The sequence below is a fragment of the Loxodonta africana genome, chromosome 18 (assembly GCF_030014295.1).
Source record: "Loxodonta africana isolate mLoxAfr1 chromosome 18, mLoxAfr1.hap2, whole genome shotgun sequence".
NCBI classification, from domain to species: Eukaryota; Metazoa; Chordata; class Mammalia; order Proboscidea; family Elephantidae; genus Loxodonta; species Loxodonta africana.
The window spans coordinates 40,560,147-40,578,700 of NC_087359.1; the positions used below are offsets into that span (position 1 = coordinate 40,560,147).

At 43.1% G+C, this 18,554-nt stretch overlaps 1 protein-coding gene and 1 long non-coding RNA gene across 2 annotated transcripts; one reads left to right on the forward strand and one right to left on the reverse strand.

The window, feature by feature from the left end:
- Positions 1-997: 997 nt before the first annotated feature.
- LOC111751773 (uncharacterized) lies at positions 998-10,884 on the reverse strand. The gene is made up of 3 exons (XR_002786850.2): positions 10,659-10,884; positions 5,243-5,396; positions 998-4,148 (listed from the first exon to the last, which is right to left on the reverse strand). It is a non-coding gene; the product is annotated as an uncharacterized LOC111751773 (long non-coding RNA).
- A 47-nt stretch (positions 10,885-10,931) lies between these two features.
- LOC100664957 (nucleoside diphosphate kinase A) lies at positions 10,932-18,186 on the forward strand. The gene is made up of 5 exons (XM_003414614.4): positions 10,932-11,042; positions 12,402-12,531; positions 15,173-15,274; positions 16,306-16,418; positions 17,095-18,186. The coding sequence occupies exons 2-5, from the start codon at positions 12,406-12,408 to the stop codon at positions 17,210-17,212; spliced, it is 459 nt and encodes a 152-aa protein (XP_003414662.1). The 5' UTR covers positions 10,932-11,042; positions 12,402-12,405; the 3' UTR covers positions 17,213-18,186.
- The last annotated feature ends 368 nt before the right edge of the window (positions 18,187-18,554 follow it).

Here is an 18,554-nt window from a genome sequence, read left to right on the forward strand (position 1 = left end):
GGCCTTGCACACCAGAAGCACGGAACGAATACTCATTTATCCATTTCAGTTTGATATGTGTGACTGGTGGGGTCTGCTTCTTTCAAGATACATATTCGCCCTTTCCTTCTGTCAAAGTGCCAGAAACTCCTGGCAGAAGAATTATTCCTTTGGACATGAGATTTCAGCATTAGGAGGTCCCTTAGCCATTCCATAGTCAACTGTAATTTTTATGGCTGTTTTGGAACTAGCAACCAGAGCTCCTGACCCTTAGCTCAGTGCCCCATTTGACTTTTGTTTTTTCAAATTCCTAAGTGCAATGTCAAATAATATCATATGTGTGGCATGGGACCATCAATCTGGAAGAGGAGGACATCCTGGGATGATGTCCAGTTCTAATGTGATGTAAATGTTGCATATAAAGGAATAACATTCTGTCAATCATTATCAAATTATCAGAGATCAAGACTTAGAGGAATGGATTCTTACCGCTTTGTAAAAATGTTAAAATTCAAAATCTTAGCCAAGTGTGAGGCAATACACAATAGTGATTGAGAGGATACAATGGGTCTGGAGTTGGCTACTGATGTCTGGATTGACCTTCTGCCACTTACTAACTGTGAGGTCTTAGCCTTCATTTTCCTCATCTATAAGATGAGGTTGAGAATAATGTATCTATCTCACAGGCCTGTTGTGAAGGTTAAACAAGATAATACACATAAAGCACTTAGAATAGTGCCCAGAAAGAAAGTGTTCAATAAATGTAAGCAAAGATTAATAATTAGTGTAGAATTATAGGCAAGGAGCCAAGCTCTGCTCCCTTTCCTATGGGCATCTCTTCTTACTCTGTCACTGTTTCAAATTCATACCCACTGTGTCTGTAGTAGTGTCTCCAGTCTTTCAAAATGATTTTGCATTTTCTTCTTAATGTTTATGCAAGATGATTTTGTTTCTTAAAAACTACAGATGTCAGGTGGGTTTCAAGGAAAGCGGCCCCATTGGAGAGCGGACTTGAAGACTTGACACGGGTAGAAAGCCTGAAGTAACAACTGGACATTGATTACCCTATTGAAAAGCAGCCTCAAAGCTATCTTCAAATTACCTGTCATATAGACAGAGAACTAGAGGAAGGATTATAATCAAAGCTAGGAGCAGGTGCATTTGTGTCTCAATATAAGAAAAAAATTTTTTTTGATCAGTGGGAGTTGTCCAAAAATGGTTAGAGACATTGTAAAAATGGCGTGGCGGGCATCTGACCTTCTGTGACTTCACGAGGGGAAGACAGAATCACTGTGAGCATCAGCCCAAAGCTGATTCCTATGAGATGGAAGTCAGACATACCTCCTCTCTCCCACCTTTTTACCAATTCTAACATTAGCCACCCCTCCAACAGCACTCTCTACCCCTCTGCTGGGTTCAATAATTCGTTGCAATGGCCACATAGAACTTACAGATCATAGTCACAGTTATGGGATTTATTAGGGAAGTAACAGGTTAAAATTCAGGATCAGGAACAATTCAGGATACAGTTCTTCAATCAAGACAGCCTCTTTTAAAACAGCCATGCCTGCAGGCAGGCTTCTCTCTAGCCCTCAGCCCTTTAGTCTGGCCTCTGCCCTACTCAAGTGTAGGACAGCTCTTTAGCTCTACCAACAAGTGCCTGGAGGCACCCCACACCACCAGCAATCCTCCTGCCTGAAGGCACTCAGCTATCTTACTCCACGGGTAAGGACACCCACTGTAGCGACTTTACTCCATGGGCCGGGAAGCCCACCGCATCACATTCTGCCAGTCTCTGGTTCAGCTGCTGCTGTTTCTTTGCCACTGTTTCTTGTCTGCCACTGCTTCTCTCTGTCTCGCACCCTCTCCAGTGTTACAGCTGTCTCCTGGATCTAGGAGGTCCTCAGTGCAGGAACCCTGGGTCCAAAGGACATGCTCTGCTCTTGTCTCTTCTTCTTGGTGGTAGTGAGGTCCCCCCTTTCCACCTCTGGGATGGCTCATTTTAAGCCTAATGAGATGACAAAACTTACCAATCCCCTCGTTAGGGTTCCATACACCTTATTTACATGGTTCCACCCTATTTACATGGTTCCACCCCCACAAGCTATCCAACCCCCTTGGTGGGCCACAAGCACCTTATTTGTATAGTCCTACCCAGTCATTTACTAGGGGTTACAAGACCATGGCAAGAAAGGCCATATAAATGCGATCCATCACACTGGAGACGTCTTGGGAAACAGTGGAGTCTCCCACCACTGGAGTTGGGCAGTGCATGGCGGGGATGTGGTCAAGAGAAACACGAGATAGGAGTTCCAATAGATGAATTTTAAGATCCTGCTCACTAGATCTATGATCTTAAAATACCTTAAATATATATATATACATATAAATATATCAAACCCATTGCTGATGAGTTGATTCAGACTCATGGTTACCCCATGTGATACAGAATAAAACTGCTCCATAGGATTTTCTTGACTATAATCTTTTCATCAGCAGGCCTATCTTCTGTGGCACTGCTGGGTAGGTTTGAACTGCCAATCTGTAGGTTACTGGTCAAGTGCAAACCATTTGTGCCACCCAGGGACCCCTTTAAAATCACTAGGCTGGCCAAATTTGCTTTCGGAGCCAACCACTCTTCATTTTCAGCTATTTTTCCTATATCTAATATTCTGCCCCCATAGATCCTCTTTTCTGCATTGCTTGTTGCCATGGGCTACCCAAAGTCTCATACTACAGTACTTCATACAGGCCTACCAGCTCCCCCACTGCTCTTTCTGTACCTCACCTTTAGTGCCCTGATGTCAACTAGTTGTTAAATGGAAAAAAAAATGCTACCCAAGCTATTTATTACTAAGATATAAATGACTAAGTCATTACCTTTATATGTTCTTTTCCCAGGGATATTTACCTTTAAAAGAGAACGCTTGCTTGCTAATTGTATGTTTGCTATAGTCACAAACGTATAAAAAATAAAGACTGGAAAGAAGTATGCAAGCAACAATTGTTTTGAAGCTGGTAGACTGATTTTTTTTTCTTCTACGTTTCCTTAAATACTGCTCTTATAGTGTGTGTAATTAAAAACAAATGCATGGCAGTAGTGCTCATTCTGTTCAGGATGTGAACTGTGGACAGAGGAAGACTCATCTCTATCAGAGAGCACTGGGGCCCTTTCCCAGAGGCCTTTGCATTTAACCTGCATTAACCTGTTCTAGGCAGATAGTGGAAACCCTGGTAGCACAGTGGTTAAGAGCTATGGCTGCTAACTAAAATGTTGGCAGTTCAAATCCACCAGCCACCCTCTGGGTCAGTTCTACTCTGTCCTATAGGGTCGTTATGAGTCGCAGACCAGGAATGGCTCCTGGATCCGGCTTCCAGAGAATTTGTTCAATCTGCTTTTACCCCTTCAGCCCTTTCTTCACCCCACTCCAGAGAAAGAGTGTTTCTTGCTCTTAATAACTCCAATTACAGAAAGTTTAGGGGTCCTTCCAGGCTACTCTTACCCGGGTAACTCCTGGAAAATGACTAGATGCAAAGCTAGGCATGCGGATGAGGGAGAAAACGTTCCAACCTTAAGGCAGGCAAGTGAAAAAGCAGTGGCAAGGTCACCTGGCAGGAGATAAAATAAAGAATAAGAATTAGGTTAAACTATAATTATGGGTTTAGAGGTAGAAAGTTAAAGTTCAAGGTCCAAGTGGAGGGGCTGTGACTAGACTGGGAAAGTAGGAAACAATACTGTGGTATGTGATATATTAAGGAGAGAAATGCAAAGGCATTTCCTGCTTGCAAAATACCATGTGTTCCCCATATTTCCTAGCTCGCTTAGAGTTTGCTGTTGTTTTTAGTTGCTGTCTAGTTGTCTCTGGCTCATGGAGACCTTCTGTAGAATAGAATGAAACACTGCCTGATCCTGTGCCATCTTCGTGATCGTTGGTATGTTTGAGTCCATTCCTTAGAGTCAGGCAGGGCCATTTGACTAGTTCTGGCCAATGGGCTGGCAGCAGAAGTTATGGGTGTCACCTCCAAGTGAAGCCATTTAAGAGCTAAATTTCTAGCTTTGTTGTGCCGCAAATAGGCCTTGTATTGAGATGGCAGTGCCACAAATTGGAAACAGTTGAGCTCCCAGAGTGATTGCAGGAAGGAACTCCCTGGAGAGGTACAGCGGACTTCTGTTGAGTGAGAGAGAAAGTTCAGTTTTGTTAAGGTACTCAGGCTTGGGAATTTTTTTTTTTTTCCTGCATCATAACCTATCCTATCCTGACAATATAAAAGGCACTACAACAATAATCCGATAGAAATTATAGATTACATGACATTTAGTCCCAAACTGAGAGGCTGAAGGAAGAAAGAAAGAAGTGTTGAACCAGTATCAGCATTAGTAAAGACAAAGGATACCAGGCCCATGGCAAAGACTCCCAGTTGGGGTCTTGGAAGAGTCAAACTACATGAAAGCAAATGGGGGATTAATGCTAAATTGTTCTGAATGTTGAGCCTCTTTATCCACATAATCTTTCTCCCTAGAGAGGTTTAGCCTGAAAGATTATACCAGGGTCAAGGCAAGTGTAGAAACTGTTACAGGCAAAGAGCCCATGGTTTTGCTAAAGGTTTTATTATATCTAAGCTTAGAAAGTAGAAACAAGAGAAGGGTTGTAGAATATAAAAATAAATGGGAAAATGGACTAGGAGCTTAGGGAGAAAAGATCAATAGTATTAGTGTCACTGTTAAAGAGTCCTGGGTGGCACAAATGGTTAACTGCTCCACTACTAGCAGAAAGGTTGGTGGTTTGAACCCACCCAGAGATGCCTTGAAAAACAGTCCTGGTAATCTGCACCTGCAAGGTCACAGCCTTGAAAACCCTATGGAGCAGTTCTATTCTGCATATGTAAGGTTGCCATGAATCAGAATCAACTTGAAGGCAACGGCTGCCACCGACAACAGTGTCACTGTTCATAGGCAAGAGCAGAAAATGCAGGGTGTCAAAGGAAAACTATAAAGTTGAACAGAGGAAAAAAAGATGGCTGCTATAATCTGGGTTGGGTTATAATTGTTAAGGTCTCATTTGGCCAGAAAAATCTATGATTTCTGAGCTCATCATAGTCTACGGTGCATAGTATGATGGTTAAGAACGTCAGCACTGGAGCAAGAGTTTGATGGACTCACAGCCAGGCTCTGCCATTCAGCTTTGTAGCCTTGGGCAAATTATTTAATCACTCCGTGCCTCACTTTCCCTATCTGTAAATTAGGAATAAGAATAGTACACACCTCAATGGTTGTGCACCAGACCATGTTCAGAGTCCTTCTTGATTTTTTTCGCCAAAGCAGCAAAGAATGCAGGTTCTTCCCTAAACTCTCTGCTTCTCTCCATCTGGAATCAGGGCCTCAGCAGCATGGAGGAGTTAGTTTCTCTGTGCATATTCTAAAGCCAGAAACAGACATACAAACTATGTGTGGGTTTTGTGATACATAGGCAGTTGCCTTCACCAAATGAGCCTGCTGTGTGATTTGTAGTTTGACTCTGCAGTCAAAGGTGGGAGGGTTCATACTTCATTCCTGATTGTGGGCAGTAAAGAGGCCTTGGGGGCTCATTCCCAGTTAGAGTTATGAATGTTCTGTCTTTCTCCATATCCCAAGATGCCTTTCTGTTTCTCACACATGGGCATAATGCACATAGACATTAGTTGTTCTGATTCCTTACATCATTAATAACAGGATGGTCATGACCTGAATCAATTCCACTCTTTGCACAGTATTAGAGCTAGATGTCTTGTTGGGCTTAAGGTGCATTGTAAAATTATTATGTTGTCTCTGTCTCCCAGTATGATTTCTTTGTACCCCATAGTGATCCCCCCATTGAGGCGAGATCTATGAATAATGCCTTGTGTGTAGTAAAGCAGAATACACATGGTTAAAAGCCCAGCCCAGGCTCAGGAGCCCAACAGTTTGGCTTTAAATCCTCAATGATCTTCCAAGTTCTAGAATTCTAAAATGTTGCTGATAAGTCACTACCCTATCCCCAAAGCGTCAATGGTTTACCAGTTAACTACAGCCTAAGGTTTTTGGGAAGGTCTAAATGTGGCATCAGGATTGAAGGAAGATTAACAACCTTCGATATGCAGATGACACAACCTTGCTTGCTGAAAGTGAACAGGACTTAAAGCAGTACTGATGAAGATCAAAGACTTCAGTATGGATTGCACCTCAATATACAACAAAAATTTTCACAACTGGACCAATAAACAACATCTGATAAATGGAGAAAATACTGAAGGTGTCAAGGATTTCATTTTACTTGGATCCACAGTCAATTCCCATGGAAGCAGCGGTCAAGAAAGTAAATGAAGCACTGGAGAAATCCCGAGAGTATGCCCCTAGACACCCTTTTAACTTAGTACTGAAGTCACTCCTGAGGTTCACCCTTTAGCCAAAGATTAGACAGGCCCATAATACAAACAATAATATGTGTAGCTCAACCATGTATACGAGGCTAAATGGGCACACCAGCCAAGGGTCAAGGATGAGAAGGCAGGAAGGAGCAGGAAAGCTGGACGCATGGAAATGGGGAACTCAAGGTCAAGAAGGAGTGTTGACACACTGTGGAGTTGGCAACCAATGTCACAAAACAATGTATTTATTAATTGTTTAATGAGAAACTAATTTGCTCTGTAAACCTTTACCTAAAGCACACACAAACACACAAAATAATTAAAAAAAAAAAAAGAAATCAAACGACATACATATTGCATTGGGCAAATCTCCTGCAAATGATCTCTTTAAAGTGTTAAAAAGCAAAGATTTCACTTTGAAGACTAAGGCATACCTAACTCAAGCCAGGGTATTTTCAATCGCCTCAAATGCATGCAAAAGCTCTACAATAAATTAGGAAAACCAAGGAAGAATTGATGCCTTTGAATCACGGTGTTGGCAAAGAATACTGAATATACATACCATGGACAGCCAGAAAAATGAACAAATCTGTCTTGGAAGAAGGACAGTCAGAATATTCCTTAGAAGTGAGGATGGAGAGGCTACGTCTCATGTGCTTTGGACATGTTATCAGGAGGGACAAGTCCCTGGAGAAGGACATCATGCTTGGTAAAGTAGGGGGTCAGCAAAAAAAAGGAAAACCCTTAACGAGATAAATTGACACAGCAGCTGCAACAACGGGCTCAAACATAACAATGATTGTGAGGGTGGTGCTTTACCAGGCACCTTTCCTTCTGTTACACACAGGGTTGATAAGAGTCGAAACCAACTTGACAGCACCTAAAACAACAAAGTCTAAACTTCCCAGGCCGGCATTCAAGGCTTGTCAGTAATCTGATGACCTTATCCCCTCTGTTCCATAAGATTCTGTTGGGAGTGTCTAATTAGTTTCTCAGAAATTTACTACTTTTTCCTGGTTGCATCCTTTGTTTTTGACTAGTTCCCTGATCCCCCAATACCTACAGCCTTATCTACTAACTACCCTCTTTCTGTGTATCCAAATCCTACCTCTATAAAATCTTTCCCTACCCCATCAAGACAGCCCAGTGGTTGCTCTTTCTCTTGCCACAATGTTTGATACTGTTAATGCAGTTCACTAAACATTACTCCTATTATTATTTTGAGCTGTGAATACACTGAATTAGCAGGTATATTTAGCAAGGAATGGATGGGGGGCCAGAGGAAAGGAATGATCTGATGCCTAAGGTAGTGAATTCCCATTCCTGAGGGTTTCAAGGCTGGATGATCACTTGCCAGGGTTTTGGAGACAGGATTAGTCCCTATGCCTATTAAGATTTCTTCTAGCTTTGAACTCCACAAAGACAGTTTCATAATTTGCTTTGCAGAAACATTTACCTTGGGAAGCCTGGGGGGTTATTCGTTGAGAAAGAAGGGTGAGAGTGGATTCATGTAATTACCATGGTTCCTAGAAGAGATGTGACCTGTTTTCTACTCCCCAACTCCCTTCCCTAGTGTCTGCCTGGGCAAGATCATCCCCACTTAGTAACGCTTAAATCATCAGTTTAAAAGCACCTAGTTTTAGGATAAGGAGCCTTGGTGATTAAGTGCTTGGCTGCCAACTGAAAAGTTGCCAGTTCTAACCTACCAGCCGCTCTGTGGGAGAAAGATGCTGCAGTCTGCTTCCATTAAGATTACAGCCTTGGAAACCCTATAGGACAGTTCTACTCTGTTCTGTAGGGTCACTATGAGTTGGAATCAACTGGAAGGCAACGGGTTTGGTTTTGGTTTTAGGATATAGCTTTACAGAGTTTACCAATCAGCCACATGAGAATCATGAGGGAACTTATTAGAAATGCAAATTCTTAGGCTCCATCTCAGACTTACTAAATCAGAATACGCATTTTAACAAATTCCCAAGTGATTTGTTTGTATACAGAAGTTTGAGAAGCACTAGTATAGTGGACTCCAACCACTGGGAAAATGCTTTGTCAATAACTCTATTGAACTGACATTTAATGCACCCTCTCAAGAAAAAAAGAAAACTAGGAGTCATCATCTATTTTTCCTTCTCTCACACCCCATATCCTCTCCATCAGCAAGCCTGTTGATTCTGCCGTAAATATATATCCTGTAACTAACCACTTGTCTTCATCTCCTTTGTCACCACCTATTGCAAACCACCATCATCTCTCCCTTGGACTACTACTGTACTCTTAACGTGTTTCAATTCCACTTAAAAAATTTTATTTTTAATTTAAAAATAACTATAAATTTACAAGAAGTTACAAGAAAAACAAATAAAAACCTAGGGAAATCCATGTATACTTTCCCTAGTTTTCCCCATAGCAACATCTTCCCTCACTACAGTACAATATCAAAACCAGGAACCTGATATCGCTACAATCCATAGAACTTAACTCAGATCTCTCATTTCACATGCACTCATTCATGTGCATGTGTGTATAGTTCTATGCAACTTCATCACACGTGTAGATTTATGTAGCTGCCACCACAATCAAGAAAAAGAACTGTTCCATTACCACAAGACTTCCTCCTGTTACCCCTTTACAGCCACAATTATCCCCTTCCTCCTACCCCTGACTCCTGCCAATCATCAATCTGTTCTCCATCTCTATAATTTTGTTATTTCAAGAATGTTATATAAATGGAATGATATCATATATAATATTTTGATACTGGCTTTTTTCACTCAGCATAATTCCCTTGAGATCCAACCAAGTTCATGTATCAATAGTTTGTTCTTTTTTTACTGTGGAGTAGTATTCCATGGTACGGATGTACTACAGTTTGTTCAGTCATTTACTGAAGGACATTTGGGTTATTTCTAGTTTTTGGCCATTACAAATAAAGCTTCTGTGAACATTTTGTACAGGCTTTTGTGTGACTAGAACCTAAACTTGGATTTCGCTAGGATAAATGCCCAAGAGTTCAATTGCTGGATTGTATGGTAAGTGCATGTTTAGTTCTACAAGAAACTGCCAAACTGTTTCCCAGAGTGGCTGTGCCATTTTGCATTCCCACCAGAAATGTATGAGTGATCTAGTTTCTCTGCATCCTTAACAGTATTTGGTATTGTCACTATATTTTTAGCTATTATGGAAGGTATTTCATTGTGGTTTAATTTGTACTTCTCTAATAGTTAATGAAAGGAGCCCAGGTGGTGCGACACTTCAGCGCTTGACTGCTAACCAAAAGGAAAGGTTGGCTGGAACCCACTAGCTGCTTCATAGGAAAAAAGACATGGCAATCTGCTCCTGTAAAGATTACAGCCTAGGAAACTCTAGGGCGCGGTCCTACTCTATTACATATGGCACTGACTCCAGGGCACAACAATAGTTAATTACATTGAATATCTTTTCTTTTGATTATTTGCCATCTGTATATACTCTTCAGTGAAAAGTCTGTCCTTGTCTTTGCCCATTTTCTACTTGGATTTTTAAAACATTGTTGAGTTTTGAAAATTCTTTGTATTTTCTAGATACAGGGCCTTTATCAGCTATGTGGTTTGCAGATGTTTTCTCCTCCAACAGTGCTTGTCTTTTCATCCTCTTCATAGGTGTTTACAGAGCAAAAGTTTTTAATTTTCATGAGCTGCAAATTTTCCCTTGTATGCACTGTGAGTTTGGTGTCAAATCTAACAACTCTTTGCCTTGCCCTAGATCCTTTAAGATTTTTTTTTACTGTTTTTAAAAAATGTTTTATAGTTTACATTTTCCATTTAAATCTATGATCCACTTTGAGTGAATTTTTGTGTATGGTGTGAGGTTTAGGTCGTGGTTTTTTTTTTCGCCTATAGTTCGCCAATTGTTTCAGCACCCTTTGCCAAGAAGACTCCTGATTTCAATTTTGTTCCCAGTTCCGTTCTTTCCCCATACAGCAGTCAGAATGAATTTTTTAAAAAGTATGTCAGATGACATCAGCCCCATAGGGTTTCCAAGGAGAGCCTAGTGGATTCGAACTGTTGACCTTTCCGTTAGCAGCCTTAGCTCTTAACCACGCCACGAGGATTTCCTTTTTCTTCACAGCACTTATATAATACCACATTTATTACATATTAATTAATTTGCCTATTGTTTTTCCCTGCTCTCAACCCCACCAGAAGCTCCAAGAGAGTTTACTGCTACATCCACAGTGCCCAGAATAGCGCCTGGTACATAGCACACGGTCCACTAAAACCCACTGTCGTCAAAAAATAACTTATTGCATGACTGACCTAAAGAAGGAACGACTACATGTTAACATGTCTGTCAGGTGCCCCTTCAGTCTTCATGCAAGGTCTCGGCGCCCCCTCTCGGGGAAACCAATTTGCTTGCGAACGAAGGAAGCGAGTCACAGAACCGGAAAAAAAAACGGACTCAGGCTACCGGAAGAGCAGGAAACTAATGCCGGAAGTTAAACACCGGAAGGCTGCTCCCTAGAATGCCATCCTACCCCCAAAAGGAAGCGTGGCCGAGTGGTGTTCTGCAAAACGGGCTCTTCGGCATCCCATTTGGACAGAAACGTTCCGCGCGCGTCCGTGCAGGGAACCACGTGAGGCAGGGGCGCGTTTCCGGTGCCGGCGGCAGCTGCCAGAATTGAAGTCCAAGCAGCTGGAGGGGTAAGAAGGGCATGGAGTCCTGGAAGGAAAGGAAGAGGAGTGGGGTCGGGGGTGAAGAGTTCCACTTTGAGAGGCAGGGAAGGGGCTCGGATGGGAGGAAAGGGCCATGGAGCGTCTGTCGACAGGTGCAAACCTGCCGGCGCACGTCCCACGGCACGTGGACTCGCCTTTGTCCGTGGCTGCTCTTCCTACCCCGTCTCGAGGGCAGGGATTATGAACTGTTTATTTCTGCCGAATACAGTGGCTGGTACATTGTTGGTGCTTAGCAAGTCTTTGTGGAATGAATGATAGGTATATGTGCTGTGAGTGGGAGGGAAGGAACACTTATAGGGGCTATTTTTGGTTCTTTAGCCCCATTTTCTCGTGGACAGTCCATGTTTGTCCCGAGCTTCAATCTGGATTTTCCACCCAGTCCCTAGCACATTATCTCTGGGAGGGAGGAGACATTTTCTTTGCTCATATTGAGTGCTAGCCTTTGTGGTTAGGTGCTGGGGACAGATACGGAGTAATTCAGTTCTGTATGCAGGTCACAGACCATTGGTGAGACAGACACAAGCGGAAAATTTAGACACAGTATTAAGGTGCTATAATAGGTTAAATAAATTATAAGAAGATAGAGCTAAGAGCTAGGAATTGGTGCTACTATCCACACCAGGAATTGTCTTCCAAGATGAGGGGCTTCCTCCTCCTTTCTCACTGTGTTGAGACAGGGCAGGTCATGGGTCCAATTTCTTCTGTGAAGGGAAGGTCTGTAATAGATCGTTTTTAAGCTTCCTTCCAGCATGATGATCTGTGGAATTACAGTCCCATATCAGATACTACTATTAGCTGTAGTTCTGTAGTCAGAATATTCACTCCATCTTAGGGTGTAGCATAATTGCATAAAGTTGAGGCTGGGAATTCTGGATTCTGGCCCCAGCTTGTACTCTGCACTTGTTTGCCCACCTATAAAATGAAGGGTTTTAATGAAGCAGTCTCTAAAACCTCTTCCAGTTCTAATAACATGACTGTGGCCTTAAGTCAAGCTTTATTTCATATTGCCCTGTACCAGATGGCATTTTCATATTATCATTGTTCCCCATCTGGATTACTGAGAAAGATAGTGTCTAATTTTTACATCCCTTACCTTAGTTTGCCACACTATTAAATGGCATAGAAATAGCCACCCTTGTTTTTGGACTTGTCTCCATTCTGGGATATTAATTCATAGATGAGGGGTGGGGGGAATTGAAATTTTACTGGAGACTTGGAGCTGACATGACGGGTTTAAACCAGCTTTATGGGTAATCAGCTTGAGAAGGATAATGATGTAGGTAGGATATTCAGTGCCGATGCACTCATCCACCTGCCAATCTCCAGGGCCATGGCCAACAGTGAGCGCACCTTCATCGCCATCAAGCCTGATGGGGTCCAGCGGGGCCTCGTGGGAGACATCATCAAACGTTTTGAACAGAAAGGATTCCGCCTTGTTGCTTTGAAATTCATGCAGGTAAGTTGACTCCACTCTTCCTATCTCAATTCCTTGGTAGTACAGGGGAACATTGTAGGTTAAGTTCTCTGTTTCTCTCCTCCTCTCCTTTTTAGGCTTCTCTGTGGTAATGTGGGCACAAATGTCCAGAAACCTGGAAACTCCTCAGTGGCCCAGCATTGTGACCCAGTCTGGGAATGAACCATGTTATTTGGGGCTTTAGAAAATAGTCTCTCCTTTCCTTTAGCAATGCAGACTTCCACCTATTACTGCAGCACTGTAATTTCTGAGTCATTGCTGGGCACGTCTGAGCTACTGGCCTCAAGCGTCCTCAGCAGATAATTTTAGAGAACATTTTTTTTTTCATCCTCTGAGGCAGGTTGTTTTTCAGCAAGGAAATATGTCCACTAAGGAAATATTTCCACCATCAATTACCACCCACTTAGTGTCTAGCATATATTAGGCACCATTGAAGTGTGTGAGGGGGAAACTGGTTTTGCCCCTGGGGAGGCTCTCCTGAAACAGCATGACGCCTACAAAGCAACATTTTAATACATGCAAAGGATTAATTGATCAAGAACCCTTCTTCAGACAAATCTAAGAGGTGAGAATTCAAATTCCCAATGCAAATAAATTAGAGGACAGTCGTTTTTCCATTAAAGGTGTCAACTTTGGCATCTCCTAGTGCATTTTAAATTTAGTTTAATTTGCAATTTAGTTCCTGTGTAATGTTTTAGAAAAACTGCTTTCATATAAAGAGATTGAGATGGAAGTTAGTGCTGAGCGGGGAGCATGACAGGATTATTAGAGCCAGGTGTTGGACAAAGAATGCTTTCCAAAGGCTTTGCATATTAGGTTTTAAAGGTAAAATGAAACGGAAGTATTGTTGACCAGGCATTTTACTCTGTAGGGGGCACTGCCAGAGGCATTCTCACAAATGCCTTCACACCTATCTCTCTTGACAACCCCGAGAGGTGGGTTTTCCTATTCTTCTCATTTTTAGGGAAACCCTGGTGGCGTAGTGGTTAGGAGCTATGGCTGCTAACCAAAGGTCGGCAGTTTGAATCCACCAGGCACTCCTTGGAAACCCTATGGGGCATTTCTACTCTGTCCTTTAGACTCGATGGCATTGGGTTTGGTTTTTGATTTTCTGGTTGTCAATGATGAGGAATCTGAGGCTTGGTGAAGTTAAGTCATGCGCCTGATAGCATATTGTCAGGAATGCAGCTGGGGTTTTAGCCTAGGTCCTTCTGACCTCTAAGTGCATACATCTTTTCCTTTATACTGAGTTTCCTATTAAGGACATGGATTTGGTGAAAAATGACAGGAGGGAGAGGAGGGATAGCTGCCATGAATCAAAGGAGTTATTTAAATCTGATGTGGAGGAGGGAGGCAAGGGAGAACTTGAGCCCCCCCCGATTTTGTCCTCCCCTCCTTCAAAAAAAAAAAAAAGCAACCCCCCCCCCCATCCTATGACTACTTTGCAGACTAAAAATAGTTGGAACCAACTAATAGAACTAAAAGGTTATTCTGGAAAGGGAAGGTGAAGTCTGTGGTGTTAGGAGACTGCCACTATAAGAGGTGAAGGGACAGGGTAAAGGGTAGATTGCTACCATGGAGTGGTCACATGGCCGTATAAGTTTACTTTGGCAAGGGATGGTCAACCAGGGCCTGAGCTGTAGGATGTCCTAGATAGACTTTTTAGCAGCAAAGCTCCACGTTTTTGTGTATCACTGAAGTGTGCGGTATGCCTCATACAATGCAGTTCCACAAAACTGGAAAAACTAAGGGGCCTGCCAGGCCCTTAACAAGAGCGTGTGTAGTGGCAAAGAGAGAATGCAGCCGAGTTGAGCTGGAATTGCTAAGCAGATGGTCTCTTCTCTAGCTAACTTGAATCGTTCCCATGTACCTGCCTTGCAGTAAGAGAGACTCTGATTCACTCTTCAGCAAAATTATTTATTGCTAGATGTTCTGCACTTTTGGGTGGCTTGCAGGTACCTGTGGGAATCACTTAGTCACTACACTGGTCTTTATTCTCTAAATAAATGTGAAACATTCCTGCCAAGTGGCCTGGTTTAGTTTACTACCTATCGAATGCCAGGACTACCTTCCTCTAACATTTTAATCAGGGTTTGTTCTGGGAATGCAAATTTATTGTATTAGTTTCCCTATATGTAAAATGAGGAGCCCTGGTGGCACAGTGGTTAAAGCACTCAGCTTCTAACCAAAAGATCGGTGGTTCAAATCCACCAACACTCTAGGGGAGAAGGATGTGGCAGTCTGCTTCCATAAAGATTTACAGCCTTGGAAACCCTATGGGGCAGTCCTGCTTTGTCCTATAGCGTCGCTCAGAGTGGGAAGGGATTCAACAACAGCGGTTTTTATATGTAAAAGAAGATGGCCAAGTTCAGTCCTAAGATTCTATGGCTTTATTTTGATCAGTCAAGGCCAGATGGGGGAAAATTGGTGCAAAACTAAAGAAGCACTTTTAGTCTCTGCCACTGCTTCCCATGGTCACGTGGTGGATGAATTGGGTTCTAACAGAATCAGTGAGGTGTGCACTCCCGTTTTTAAGAGCAGGGTGAGTGAGTGAGCATTATCTAGAGTGCTGGTTCTATAGTAGTTTTGGGACCCAATTCTTATTCTCTACCCTGTGGAATAGGCTTCTGAAGACCTTCTCAAGGAACACTACATTGACCTGAAGGACCGTCCATTCTATGCCGGTCTGGTGAAATACATGCATTCAGGGCCAGTGGTTGCCATGGTGAGTGTGCATGTGGGATGCAGATGGGAATGACTCAGTTGGGAGTGGAGAATGTGATTTCTGCTTCTGATGCAAGATCCTCATTGATGCATAGGAATCAGGGGCTGGGAGCATTAGATAGGATATGAGGTGGGCTCTCTGACCCACCAAAGACAAGGTCCATTTGCTTCCTGAACTAAAGACCCAGGGCTGAGAGAAATCAGGAGAGGCCTGCTTGACTGTAAGCTCCTGGAGGGCAGGAAGATTGCCTCCTGTTTATTGTAGTAATTCTTCCCCAAGTATGTACTGGTTGTCGACTTTGAGCCAGGCTCTCTTCTTGACACTTGCGATACAGTCACAAATGAGACAAAATAGCTATCTGCTTTCATTGCCTACACTTCTTGGTTGGGGGAGGGCGACGGGTAGTGATGAGCAGTCAGTAAATAAATTAAAAAGGTTTTATATCAGCTAATGATTAGTAATATACACAGATTTGAAATGGGATGATGTGATAGCAAGTGACCACTTTAGATTGGGCTGTTAAGGAAGGCTCTCTAAGGAGGAGATTTTGAAGCCAAGATCTGAATGACAGGGAGGAACCAGTCACAGTGAGGAGCATTCCTGACCAACAGAACAGCTTGTGCAAAGACCCTGAGGTAGGGATGAGCTTTGCTTTTTAAAATACAGAAGGTCAGAACGGCTGAGGCCTGGTGAATGAGAGAAGGTAGGAAGAGATGAGTTCAGAGGTGTGGGTAGGGGCCGGAGCAGAGTCATGTATCCTAGGTGTGCTGAGAAGCTATGGGAGGTTTTACGCTTGACATTTTAAAACAGCTACTCTGGCTGCCATGTCAAGAATGGGCTGTAGAAGGGCAAGAGTGAAGGCACGGAGCTCAGTATTCCCAGTGCTGGAACAAGTAAGTGCTCCATCAAATATTCGTTCAGTGAATGAATGCCATCTTAAGCAGGCTTTTTCTTTTTCTGAATTAGTAGTTGCCAGGTTTTCTGCTGAGACTGATTTTCTTCCTTGACCATATCTTCTTTTGTCCTTGGAGGTCTGGGAGGGTCTGAATGTGGTAAAGACAGGCCGAGTGATGCTTGGGGAGACCAACCCTGCTGATTCCAAGCCTGGGACCATCCGTGGGGACTTTTGCATTCAAGTTGGCAGGTGAGATTTGGTGCTTATTACCCTTTTTGAAGATCCAGGTTAGCTGCCAGAACAATTTGGGTTTCTGAGGCTGGGGATGGACATGAGGTAATATGCAGGAGGATTTTTTTATGAGAGTTCATTGTTCTCCTCCCAGTAAGTCAGTGTTTGGCTTTGAGGGCTCCCTGCCCTTGGTCATCAACATCACTGTGGCTGTGCCTCTGTTGAGAGTGGAGAACCTGGTACAGTGCACTTTGCTGGCCAGAGTCCTTCCTGAAGGCTCTTACTACCTGTATCAGTGATGCTGGGTTGGGAAGGGCCTTCTTCATCCTTACATTAACGGCAGCCCTGGGCTTTTTTGCCATTGTCTAATGTACATGGGGAGTCTCTGGGTAGTACAAATGGTTAAGCACTTGGCTGCGGACTGAAAGGTTGGAGGTTCTTGCCCACTCAGAGGTGCCTCGGAAGAAAGACTTGGCGATCTCCTGAAAAATCAGCCATTGAAAACCGTACGGAGCACAGTTCTACTCTGACACACATGGGGTCACCATGAGTCAGTTGACTTCGACTTGATGGCAACTGTTTTGTTTCTTAAATGTACATGGAGCTTTGACTTTTTCTGCTGGCAACTGGAGGGAAGTTTCTGTGCAGTTTTATCTTTGTGCGTTTGATAATGTGGCCATCTTTCCCCATCCAGGAACATTATCCATGGCAGTGATTCTGTGGAGAGTGCAGAGAAGGAGATTGGCTTGTGGTTTCAGCCTGAAGAACTGGTAGATTACAAGAGCTGTGCCCAGGACTGGATCTATGAGTGACGTAAAGGCAGACCGCGGCGCTTTTCCCACTCCACTTGCCCTCTCTTCCACAGGCAGGGGACCAGGCTGTGGAATAAGATAGCTATTTCCGGGGACTTAGTATCTGGAGGAAAACTCTTGAAGCTGTGAGTGCTCCTTGTACAGTGTTATGTGCTGCTATCAAATTAAAATGTATCATCCCAATTTGTTGATTCACCGAGTTGGTGGTTTTATATTGCTGTATTGCTTTGTATTATTATCATTTTTTCATTTTCATGTACTCTGTATAACCTGAGGTAATAGTGCAAATAATACATAAATTATTTATAACAGCCTGAGGGATACATACAGTGTTGCATGTTTTGTACCCCCTTCCTCCCCCCACCCCAGTCCCATCCACTCTTGGCACTGAGCCAGTCAACAGGCATCTATCCATGATGTGCTAGGTTGCCAAGACTGTACTCGGTGCAGAGAATTCTTTAGAAATAAAAAAATTTCTGTTCTCAAGAAGCTCTCAGGGACTTAAGTGGATGGGAAAGTGTGAGAAGTTGTAACTACTCTAAAAATCAGAAAAGCTATGTGGACTGTAGGCCTGGGTCCTTGGGATGTCCTCAAAAGAAGCAGAAGAAATCCTGTAAGTAGCTTTGATTTCTTAAAGTATTGATTTGGCTGCTTTAACAGACATAAGATGGGAATTTACTTCTCTTTTATTTAAAAGTCCAAGCTGGTAGGTGGGGACGGGGGTGGGAGTGGTAAGGCTCTGATTCTTGAGGTTGTCCAGGGACCCAGGTTCCTTCTTACCAGTCCAAGATGGATTACCACTCAATGGCCACCATCCAGCAAGTTGGGAAGGGAAATGGAAGGGGCATTTTCCTTTTAAGGGTACAACCCGGAATTTACTACCTTTATTTCCCCTCACATCCTACTGGTCAGAATGTGGTCACATGGTTGTACCCAGCTACAAAAAAAAAAAAAAGAGAAACTGGAAAATTTAGCTGGCAGCCATGTGCTCAGAAGGGAGAATGACTAGATATTGGGGCATAGCTATGTATCTTTGCCACAAGCTTTGGCAGGTTTTCCTTCTTGGTATTTTCCGTTTACCTGGCTTTGGAGCTGGGTAGAGGCAATAGGGGAACCGTGGTGGAGCAGTAGTTAAGCCCTTGGCTACTAATCGAAAGGTCAGTGGTTCAAACCCACCAGCCACTCTACACGAGAAAGATGTGGCAGTCTGCTTCCATAGAGATTACAGCCTTGAAAGCCCTGTGGGGCAGTTCTGCTCTGTCTTATAGGGGTGCTATGAGTCAGAATCTAGAAGGCAATGGGTTCGGGTTTATTTTTGGTTTGGAGGCAATAGAGGGGTAGG